Below are 13,026 nucleotides of genomic sequence, written 5' to 3'. Positions count from 1 at the left end.
GTAAATTATAGTTTTAAAAAATACTTTTGTTGGTACATAGGTACTACATACTACATAGCCACAAATACATAGGTACATAGGTAAGTAGAATATGACGATTTAAACAAAAATCAACATGGTAAATTGAATTACCATGTAGGTTTAACATACATGACGTAGGAGTAAAAAACTAAAAATGTAAGTAATTAATAATTTATTATTGTATGAGCACGCGGTGACAACGGAAACATTTTGTGTGTTGGCAAACAATTTATAATATTATAGAGTATCGCTTTAATCAGGGGACCATATAAAGCTAAATTTTTACTACGTAAATGTTTATAAAAAAAAAAGTCACTGAGTTCATACACTGAGCTACGTTCAAAACATTTCATATAACTCATTTCATAGTAAACGTAATAGCCAATAGGTATGTGATTGTGATATTGACTAATAAACTGAATAATAACCATACTACCACGATCAACTGCGTTATCAATTACTAAATTATTTTGTAATGAATGTAACAATACATTAGTTAATTAAATATTCATAATATACCATATTATTATAGCAAAACAAATAAATTATTTCGAAGCAAAATAATAATATTAATAATAATTTGCACAAAACATTACATGTTATTACAATTCCTATAAAATATAAATAGATAACATTAATAAATCAACATTCCACATTCATTGATAATAGTTAACTAGTTAACACTTAGATAATTGATTTATCTATATTAAACTTTAGAATTAGTCTAAACAAGAAGTAACAATCATCGTGTAATATTTTTTTAAGCCATAGAATAAATTACCACCATAGGTAGAATGTAAATACACAAACAATAAAAAATAGTATTTAAATATTATTAAACGTATCAGAGATTATATATAAATATATGTTTTGTTATTTTCTATGATTGCTCTTTCTGAAAAAGAAATTAATTTTTATTTACATTACTAGTTTTTTTGTGTATGTTTTTTACTTAGATTTTAAATTAATACTTAAAAATTTTGCTAAATTATTTAAAGTCGAGAACGTTAATTTTTTTATTATCACTGGAATATAAACTAATTTATACAAATTAACAAAAATCAATATTTTTATACTTTATTGGAATATACTATACTCTTTGAAACAAACCTGTTGATATTATGTTTAGAGGTGTATAATGTATGTCTAGTCATTTAAATGCAATGATAAATCATCGTTAAAATATGGTATAAAGTGAAGTTCATTTATTGATGAACAAAAAGTTGACAACTTATTTAAAAAAACAATTTATCGACTGAAATGAATTCACAAGATATTTTAATAAGAGTGGCCGAGTGTGAATAAATCTCTGACAGTTAAAGATAAGAAAAAAACAATTAACAATACTACTAGTTAGTAACACAGTAATGCACTGCAATATTTTTATCTATTTGATTAAAGATTACACGTTATATTATGCAATCAATAATATAAAACATATCAATCTTGTTATTAAAACATAAACAAAAAATGAACTATATTTGAACTTAATAAACTTACGAGGTAATATGTACACTTATGGCTTATAATATTTTAAGACACACAAAATACTCAAGAGTTATTTAGTATATAATAATACGTGTAAGTCATTAAATATATAGATACATATGATTACAGATATGCATACTAAATATAAGGTTCAATATTTTGTTTCCTTTTTACTCGTTCAACCGTGTGAAATATTTTTAAATAAAAAAAAAAAAAAAAATAGGCAGGTAAAGCAAGTATAAAAATAAAAATTATGGTAGGATCGTCAATCTTTGTTTTAATTTTATAAGTAATTTCAATATTTACAAGTTATTGATTTTCACATTCCATAAAAAAATTAAGTCACGGTATGTCTTACTTTTCAAATAGAATTTGTCATTATTTAATTTTAATGTAAAGTAAAATCACTAATTTTAGATGGCGTTCGGTTGAATCAAAATAAATAAATTATACGGACCCGAAATGTTGCAGCAGGAGAGAAGATCTTCCCTCCATTTAGCATTTTGTTAACAACCTTTATTTGGATGTTTTTTCGATGGGACCGCAATAGGGTTGAATAATCATTTTTTCCAAATGCGAGCGGGTATCTTTTATAAACTCAAAAAGTACGATACGATGACGATAATATTAACGAACGAATCTTTTATAAAAGAAAATATTATCTGTTTACTTTTAATCCGTCTTAATAAAACATTTCATAATATGTATAAATACATTTTATGTACCTACATAGTATATAGTATATAGTATATATGCACTATGCAGTATACACTGATACATATATACGTATACAAAGTTTTGATGATATGATTATAAAATGTTTGAATACTACTCTTATGATTTACAATAATATATATTTAGGTCGTCAAGACCATTATTAGAACAAATAAAATGTATCTACGATAAGTTAAAAGCTTTAACTGTCATTTCATGGTCAAGTTAACACACTATACTGTTCAATATTAATTACTGGTGTAGTAGTTTTTATATAACTATATAGTAACAGAACTAACAGTGGACAGCGATAATACTCTGTCAATAAAGAATTTAGACGTTTTAATAATTGATATAGCGTATAAATGTATATATATATATATATATATATATAGCGATAGCGTCGAAAACAAAAGTTCACTAAATACGCCGTTCACAATGATCAGATAAAAACTATTAATTCGTTAGACAACAAACTTGAAGCGTATTTTTTTTCATAAAGCTATATAGGAATATCCGCCCTAAACACATACGACGTTTGTGAATCGTTGACGGAAATTGTCGGGTTTTAAAAAAGCAAAATACTGTAAGTACCTGTAATAACAGCCGATTAGATTGGACGCGAAGGTATGATTTCTGCGACTGCGTGAAATGTGAATAACATCGGTACAGATAGGTACATAGGTACTATCGCTACGATTATAAACACTTTCTTCGGCGGTCATTATGTATATAATATTATTATTATTTATTATTATAAACTGCTTAGTGAGTCATTTCCGGAAACCGAAAACGGCGGTATATAATACTGTCGCGCGCATTTAGTGGCGAGAAAGATGTACGCCGAGAACAATAATTACACATCACATAATACTATATTAATTATTATTTAGCTGGGGGTTGGCCGTCTTCGGGGTGAGTCTCGCGAAATATTATTTAGGCAGGAAAGCGCACGGCGGCCGTGGCGGAGGCTGCGAAAGAGGAAAAGAGCGAGAGAGAGAGAGAGAGAGACATAAGTCTACGGCACTGAGTGAAGAAAACGAGAGTCTACCGAGAGGGAGAGAGACTGTGTCAGAATAGAGAGACTGAGCGAGAGAGACGGAAATCGTATGTACATATATAATACATAAGTACACACATGTGATATACATACGTACACACTCACATATATATATATATATATATATATACACACACAACCCGTCGAAAAGTAATTTAAGGTGGAACCGTTTAGCTTTCAACAAGCGACGGCGAAGGCGGCGGCGGACCCTATAAAAGGGTGGGGACGGCACGAGACGGCGCGGCGGAGAGGAGCGCACGCCCCGCGCACCCGTTCAGTAGCTGTTAAACTCGCATTACAGTCACGTTTATAGTCATCAGCCGACCGTTCGCACGGACGTTATACACGCGCGCGCGTCCTCGTTCTCGTCGCCGTCGTCGTCATCCTCCTCGTCATTATAATTACAGTGTAATATTATTGTCTCTCACTCTGCACCAGTGGAACGTTTGCGTGTCTCATTGTCGTGTACGGTTTATTTTTTTTTTTATCCATCATCGTTACTTAATTATTATTATTTTTACCGTCTTAAACCGCGCAGCGTGTGTCCGGCCGTCTCCGTCGCTGCACGACGGGTCGTTCTTAAATTTTATTTCGGCCTAGTGTCACGATCATTCCGAGTGTCACGCGCGATCTTCGCCTCGTCTCTGTGGTTCGCCGACGTGGAGTTTCGATAATACAATAATATTATATAATACCGTACAGTGTGCCTCTATCGTCGTACGTGCGCTAAGGGTGGTTTCGCGTCGTCCGCGGGCGCGCGTGAGATGCGTCGTCGTCATCCGTCGTCGTCCGTCGTCGTTATTCGCACCGGTGTGACGCGATCCGTGTGAGATGTTGATGATGATGGACTGCAGCAACAGGAAGCCGCCGGCGGACCTGTCATCCGCCGTGGTCGTAACGGCCGTGTCGTCGCCAGAGCTGGCGGTTGCTGGCACGTGGCACCCCCACGTGTACGGCAACCCCCCCAGGACGCCAACTGCCCACAATGTGGCCGATATACTCGGATGGACCAAAGCGGGTCCCGACGAACAGCCCCTAAACCTGTCGACGGCCAAGCGGCCAAACGGCACCGTGCTGGACTTGACCAAGATCAAACGCAAAGGTAAGACGACCATATTTTTGTCATTATTGTTACCCACCCATTGTAGCCTAGAGTTGTATACCAAGTCGCAGTGGCTCAACCAGGGGGGTAGTCCACGGGTCCGGACTCTCCCCGCCTAGCTGATGTCATACTTGGCATTTTTTTATCTTTTAAAGATTTCCTGACATTGTCATAAAAACTTATTGATATCTTATATGATAAATAATTGTGTTTACTAAGCGATAAAATGTATGTATACGTATTACGCAGGAAAAGAACAGAAAAAGTACTTAATTAAATAATTTGTTTTTGGACCCTCTCCCCCCTCTCCCCTTGAATAAATTCTTGTTGCGCCACTGCGCCAACTTGTATGGGTAACGTGTTACCAACAGCTTTGTTACCTCGGTTAGGTATACGTAATATAATACATTCATACGGGATACGACACGGTGTGAACCAGGCTTGATAACAATAATAATAAAACTGTTTGTTTTTAACCATCGTCTCGATCGTAGTTGGTACCGACCGCGGGATACGTGATGTAAAGTGGTACTACTCGGTAGTGTACATACCGTGTTATATGTTCATCTTTGTACTGCGGTAATGTCGCAGTTACCAGCAGCAGGGATTTGCAGGTGCATCACTATTTGTGTAACATTATATAATATACTAAAATATTATTTTATATATTCACTAGATTTTTTTTTTAAAACGTTCTTCTCGTCGCGTCGTGACTGTGCTGTTTTTATTCTCGACACAAAACGCTCCGTGCGCTGCGCATTCGTTCGCCGTTTTGGTATTTTTTCCTCCGCTGTTTTATATGATATTATTTTTTCCTCTTCGCCTTGACTGCCGCAGTCTTCGTTTTTCAATCTCACGCCGTTTTCGTCCGCGCGTAACAAATCACGACGACGGCGCCACGTCCTTCGGTCTCGGTGCAATCAATAGATCATCACGGATCTGAGATAATGTCACTCGCCGCGACGAGCTCGAAAAATGTTTCCAATTACGACCTCACCGCAGCAGTCGAAATCAATCTCCAGGTACAATTTTTTCCATCTTTACAGACGATGAACGACCGATTTCATTCTAATCCATTATGTGCATTAGTTTTACGTGGTAGGCTAAATTAGGGTTATTTTTCCTCCCGTCCGTAACTAGATATTATATAATATGTATTGGTATAATTCTATACCTAAATGTTATGGGTAGGTAGTTCATCATAGAAGTCTCGCAATGCACACTATATTAAATTATTGTGGTCACATTTTCTACGATAAACTATTTTTTCCGCCTCTCCGGGCCGGCGGTATTACATAATACATATACATACCTGACTCGTCGAACGACGTTAATTATCTTCGTGCCGTGTACGATAAACAATGACATATAGCTGCAGTTTTTTCCTTCCGTATTGAACCGTTTAAAGTAGCGTATACGCGATTGCACAGTAAAAATTCTATTCGGAAACGATATGGTACGCGTTCATTGTCATATTAATATACAGGTGTGTGTGTGCGCGCGCGTGCGTGCGTTTTCGATGTTAAGGTGTAATTGCGTTGACGTCTTAATAACATAATGTCTCGTTTACACTGCACGGCGGGAGTGCATCGGCGTCGTTTCAGGTGCAGTGCAGGCGCCAATAACGAGAATTGAATAAAAAATAAAACCCATACGGGACTGTAAGCGCATTACTATAATAATAATAATAATAGTAATAATAGTAAATAAGCCTATTACGAGTTAACCGTATGTACGTAATATTGTTTAGGTGCAACTAGCTGTCCACCGTTAAACTAGTTTAATTTATATAATAACGTTTTTATCGTTAAAAATCCAACATAAACAAAATTAAACCATTTAAAAATATCGCTCAAGACAATTAAATAAATGTTCCACCCGTCTTACCCTACGTCTCTAACCACACAATACATTCAAGATGAGATTTGTTCAGAAAGAAGCAAAACTATTTTACAAACATTTCCGCAGCAATTTAGCCAGCCACCCGAACCCATTTGTAAAAATTCTAGCAGTCCCTGCGATCCCCACTAATCACTCCCCCCTCAAGACGTCTTAAACGCAAATGGTGACAAGGTGTCCGGCGACCTGCTAGATAATATAATTTCATCATATTATATTGTGGTATGACTTTGACTTAAAAATCAATAATCCCGAAAATCCAAACTTTAAGTATTGAAATAGGCAGTGCTATCATCAGTGGGTGTGGGCTTCTTCCGTCGAACGATTCGTGTAAGACAAACACAAGCCATACATCTCTCTCGATTTAAATTTGCTTATTGTTCCTACGGATAGATGGCAAAAAAACTTATTAAAATAAAAACCGTTTTTTTCAAATACGAATACAAAGCGGGTCCGGTGCAGTGACGAATAATCGATGGTATGATTTCAAATTTGTATCGTATGCGGGAGACACGCGTGGTTCGAATGTGCAGAAAATAATAATAAATAACAGTCACCCGTTTCGCAGCGACGTGACAGGTTTTTCCGCGAGCACGCGGTGTAGTGTGACTGTGGTGGGGTAAACGTTGCGTTATATTATTATCCCGTCATCCTCGCGCGTGGTGACTATAGGTCCGTCAGTGGCGGCGGCGGCAGTATAATCGATCGGTATAATTTCCCTCGTCCTCTCGCCGCAATAATTGAACGCCAAGCCGTATATAATTGATAATCGCCCGGCTTGTTTGCGTCTACCGAGTGATGTGCGTTATATTATATTATATATATAGAGATACCACCCGTCGACACGACTGCGCTAAATGGTACCTATGTACCCAAGTACCTAACCATACCTACCGATATATATCTGTGCACGCACAATCGTCACAATCTACCCCATAATCGTCGCTATCTGTAATACGAATTGCTATTTTTTTTTTTTCGAAGGTGGGGTACCACTCATTTGTCCAACCGGTTCGCGGGCCTCCAAAATTCCGAAATCGTTATTCGATATTTTATTTCGGTTTTTTTTTCGCCGCTACTATATACGCCGAAGACGAAAAATCTATTTTTTAGTAGAAAAAAACATGTTTTCTTTATGTACCTACGTAGAAGAGAAATTTCGAAGAAACGCCAAAACATCTACGAACGATTTTACACCGGTTTTCGGCCAATCGCAGCTTATATTATACATACGATATACCTATTATATGACTAATATACTTGTGATACATTTTAAGTAAGACACTCATAATTTTAAGTTGTTAAAAAATATACACTTTTTTAATGATAACATTCATTTTTAAATTCTTGGTTTAAAGCAACATATTTTTTAGAGTATGTACTTTGATGTATGAAATTTATATTAGTTATAAGTTATAACTTATAAGTATTTAAAGTTTAGATAAGTGAAGTTGAGTGGCACGGGGATACCCCTCAAAATGTTGGTCGACTATAATACTCCTCTCATTAAAACCTTAAACAACTTATAACAAATAAACAACTATTTATCCGAAATTTGATTTTTATAGATCAATATACTCCTAATCATATTTTGCTTCAGAATATGAAATTAAAAATGTATGTTATCATTCAAAATAGTAAAAACTTAAAAAATAAGAAAGTTACTAACACCTGAAACATAATTTTCTTTCAAGATTACCTTTTTACATAATCACTTAAATCAGTCCACCTAATATTACGTAAAAGAAATAGTTTCCAAATACATAAATGTTTTCTGAAATAATAAGTGTCAAATGGATCACTCCGTATATTCTTAATATAATATACTGTCGCATTATAGAAATTAATACACAACCTATAGTATATTGAGTAGTATTGACTATTGAGTACATAATTAATAAAGTTATTTGGGGATGGTCTGAAAATATTTTTAGGGTGCTAAAGTCACTAATTTGCGTCCATTATTCCATTATGTATTGTCGACCCATACAAAATTTGCAATTTTTGTCAACAGTTATCCATTAGAAAATTCCGATTTAATAGTATTAATTTATAAATTTATAACATAGATTACCGTCGAAAAACCCGCTTTGATTTGCCGCGGAGATAATTAGGGCGATACGAGAATTATGGGACACACGCTGTATATTATACTGTATTTCGCGGTATCATTTAGATACCAATATTGCAGTACGTTAGAGAGATATTATATACCGGGAAATCGGAAACCCGACTCTTATTATAATAAGTAGGTAGGTATGTTGTATTAAAATATATAATAGAAATAAGTACATAGTTATAACATCGAGATGGAAACGATCTTGTAAGGCTATTATATTATTATGTTGACGGCCGTGGTATTTCGCACTCGGTGGTTTCTTTTTCTTTCTTTTTTTCTATACTTTTTACGGTTTCGAATCAATGAACATTATACTGTGCCCGCGTCGTCGTCGTTGCATGTTTAACAAACGTTTTGGAAAGCAAACACGACGGGGACTAATTATTATTATCGTTCAGTCCTTTCGCGTGATTCATTAAAACAGTTGGTTGTTGCCGTCCGCATAAAATATAATATTATTTAGGGACGCTAGGAAATGCGCGTTCTGCTTTATGTATAGCTAAACCCACGTTCAATTATAATTATTTATCTTTTTTTTTTTTGATAACCAGTATTTTAAATAGTGTTCAATCTACTCTACATATATTGATACAAAATAATTAGTATATTATTTAATATCGAAGTTCATAACTCGATTTTCGAGTATTTGTTACTTTTTTCATTTAACTAAAAAACATATAGGTATGTACACAGCGCCGTTATATTCGTATCGAATCTAGTAAATGTATATTATGTATACACATAAATGTTTTTACTCGGAAGTCGCGTTTGGAAAATGTTTCAATGAGTCACATTTAATGTACGCAATTTTAATTTTTAATTTTTTTTGTACGCATGCAATCCAATTTGCGTGTACGCTAAACATTAAAACATGGACGGTTTTCGACGAATCAGACCATGTGATATTATTAGTTTCTTCTCTGGAAGCACATACTTGTATCATTATATATTTAGTGGATCCCGCTATGACACATGAACTACATAATATTTATCATCATCATCATCCCACGCTTTGTCTTTCAGCGTTGTACCGCAGTTCAAAATATGTTGTGTACACTCCACGTTCGCTGTCGGTCAGGACAATCGTATATTTCGCTAAACGTTTGCAGTTATACATACGTATTATAATATCATCATATATTATACACAATGTACACATTACACATGTATAGAACATTTCGTTTTATTTTTTCGCACCGACAGCAATTGAAATCGATTACTTCAAAGGGCTGGAAGGGGAATATAATATAGAGGGGACGGGGTCTGGGAGAATCAATATAATATAGAGTCGCTATAATACGCAAAACAAAGAGTACACCCGCGCGTCCTTTATAATAATATATATATATTGATGCAAAGGCGCGCGCGTAATCGGCGGTGGCGGTCGGTTGCCGAATAATAATAATCATAATAATATCATAATACTGTTCTGGCCGGGCCGTTGAGAGAGATGATATTATTGACGCGCAAAGGTTAGCGAATATTATTGTTGTATTATTGTTCTCGTCGAACAGTTCCGTTTTATACCGTCGAACGTTTTGCACCGTCATATTACATTATTATTATTTTATTCTTCTCGGCGCGTAATATGATAAACAAACAAACGGGGCTGCCACTGCTGCTGCTGCTGCTGCTGCTGTTGTTATTGGTAATTCGTTTCGCCACTGTAATCCTTTTTTCCTGTTGCCGACAACGACGTGCCTGTATACGCACAAGCTGCAATATATATATATATATGTATAACGCATACGTATTATCCTCATTTCGGACGTGCGCGCACAAAAATTATGTTTGCTTTGCTCATCGTTGTTCAAATATAACGTGCGCAACATAACGCGATTAAACGCCAACAATATAATGACGACCGAAGACGAGGGATCGTGGAAATTAAAAAACGAAACCGACGTCGATCATGCGCCAGCCATCAATTAATGACGTTGTGTTTCACTAGTTTCAGTAAACCCGCGGAGACGATATCGTTTCAACTCTCGTCGGATGCGTTTCTCGCTTGCGATCAGAAAATACCTGCAGCCACCTTAAAATCATGAATTATTAATTATCGTGTAGGTACTCATAAAGCACGGCAGTACGCATGTAATATAGTATTACTGTTATATTATCTTGATCAATAATCGTCTTTCCGCGTCATAATGCTGAGGCAGTCTCGTCTCGCGTGATACTTTCGTCAGTTTCGTGTTTTGTTTGTAAACAAAAACGATGGTCAATTATGTTGTGACTTTGCGTTTAAAATTTTATATACGAAAACTCGTTTACATGCAATGTAAGTACCTACGCTAAATGGTAGACGACGTAGTGCAAACTCCCAAATTATATACATTCACCAAAAACCACAAATAATAATAATCCGTGACGTGTCCGCCGGACATATTATATAGTCATTATGACTCGAGCGCGGCTATAATAAAATACGTATTTATTTCATACCTACATGTATTAAGTACTTGGTGCGAAGCAGTGTTCAAAAATAAAATCGTTTTATGAATTGAAAAAATACACGAATGTGTACATAACGCCTAGCGCTCTTAACGTTTTTCTACCGTGTTTACCATAATAATTACTCAATATAACGTGGGTACTTATTATAATAATATATCCATAGCTTGATAATAATAAAGTAATTTATGTTTATTCGATTACGAATTTATCATTGCACATTATACATTACGTTTGACTACCTCTGCACAATACATATAATATATTTACTATATAACATGTAGGGTGTATGTTTTTTTTAAATGCACCTCACACCTGTCCGTGTAGCAGCACTGCAGCAGCGCAGTAGTCGAATTCACTGTGGAAGAGGAAGAGTAACATGGGTAAATTGATCGTATGACGGCCATTGTGGCGCCACGTTGTGTTTCGTTTTATAATGTATACAAACATATTTTATGGAACACTATTCGATAAAAATGTCAATGTGCGCTGTGTTCACAATGCACATGGGTAGTATTCAATACAATAGCTTAGGTTTATAGTTCGTAATTAATAATTATTTTTATATCGTAAATACTGCCGCTGACCATCGTCATACCAAGCTACTACTATTATTACTTAATATAATATATATTTAAACCACGCTCAATACAAGCACAGTTTTTTTAATCTAATAACGATATTTTATTTTTGAAAATTAAAAATCGATTACAGATGGCTGTAGCGTTTTAAAAAAGTGATTGCAACGACCGAGGAGGGGCATCCATCGTGCTGCGCTGGTTGCAGTCGTTACGGTTGCGGATTTGTATACAAACACACGCACATAATATAATGTAAACCGTTTAAATGGATTCTTGATGTTATAACTCTCTCTCGGGAGGGCGCGGGTCTGGTCAATAAATTGTTCGTATATGCGGAACGGTTATATTAGCGTATAAATAGTGCCCTTTTTTATATAAACGATATTATTATTATTATTATTGTTGTTGTTTTTGTTACTTGTTTTAATGTTTAAGTAAAGGATTTCCGAGAACATTTTTTTAAAAAAAATTCTTCTTTCTCTTTCATATTCCGTCATAATATTACCGCGTTAAAACCACGTAAACTAGTTTCGTGGACGATATAATACACACAATATATTATATTATAATCATAATGTCTATAATATTAGTGGCTCATTTGACAATAATAATTCATATTTCGTAGATATACATAATCATCATAAAATGTTTACAGCCTACATAGAAATTAATATATTTTTTTTTTAAATGCTGTATTGTTTTTATTATTATTCAGTATTTGTCCACATCGCCTATGACTGTTGTTTGTTCTTTACTGAGGGACGCCGTTAGTTATTAATTTATTATATATAACGCACAATACGTCGTTATTTAATAAAACATAAATTCCCATTAAAATAATATCATACATCAAACATTCAAACGGTTATTTTTTTAGTCCGATTGTGATTTCCAAAAACTGCTGAATGCGTCTAAAAAAACATCCATTTACGGTTTTATAGGTTATACATGTCACTGTTATTTACTCTGTGCGTTTAAAAAACAATGGAATTGTTCAGTTTTATCGCCTACCCCTCCTTCTCTCGACGACACACAATGATCAATATTGTGTCGTGTCGTTGTTGTGTACGGCCAGTCACCTTAAACAGTCAGTATCTGCGTATGTAATATAATATATAAAATCATAAACACCAGTATTTTATAGATCAATCGTAAAATGTAAACAATTTAATATGAAGAGTGTTTAAACTCGTGATTAAGGAATAATTGACGTGCGTATTCCTCAATCCTCGCCATCATTGACATTTTTGAGATAGGTATAACTATTATACTGATGGCGAGAAAAATCGATTTGTTGAATCTGAGATCTTTATATCTTTGTTTGTATACTCTGAACAAAAAAATTATTACGATCCCCGCCATTCAGATGACGTTAAATCTCGTTAACTACCAACTGTGTTTTGACAAGCTCTTTTGGGACTTGTGTGTGTGGTGTGTTAGTTGTAATACTCGAACGATTAAATTCTTTTATTTTATACCTGTACAGCAGCTAGTGTTCGTATACAGTTGTTGTATACCATCATTAAAAATATTTGTGTGTTCGTCATGGTCTATCGATTCTTATGTTCTATATACCACCATATTGTTG

The 13,026-nt window shown here is 34.8% G+C and overlaps 1 protein-coding gene across 1 annotated transcript in view; it reads left to right on the top strand.

Annotated features, from left to right (window-relative positions):
- Positions 1 to 3,550: 3,550 nt before the first annotated feature.
- LOC111034014 (homeobox protein H2.0-like) overlaps positions 3,551 to 13,026 on the top strand; it is a 104,590-nt gene continuing 95,114 nt past the window's right edge. The window contains exon 1 of the mRNA XM_022315026.1: positions 3,551 to 4,385. Within this exon, the coding sequence (XP_022170718.1) occupies positions 4,115 to 4,385 (271 nt within the window). The 5' untranslated portion in view covers positions 3,551 to 4,114. The remainder of the gene's footprint in view (positions 4,386 to 13,026) is intronic.

The sequence above is a fragment of the Myzus persicae genome, unplaced genomic scaffold (assembly GCF_001856785.1).
Source record: "Myzus persicae strain clone G006 unplaced genomic scaffold, MPER_G0061.0, whole genome shotgun sequence".
In the NCBI taxonomy this organism is placed as follows: domain Eukaryota; kingdom Metazoa; phylum Arthropoda; class Insecta; order Hemiptera; family Aphididae; genus Myzus; species Myzus persicae.
This window is presented reverse-complemented; position numbering and strand designations above follow the sequence as displayed.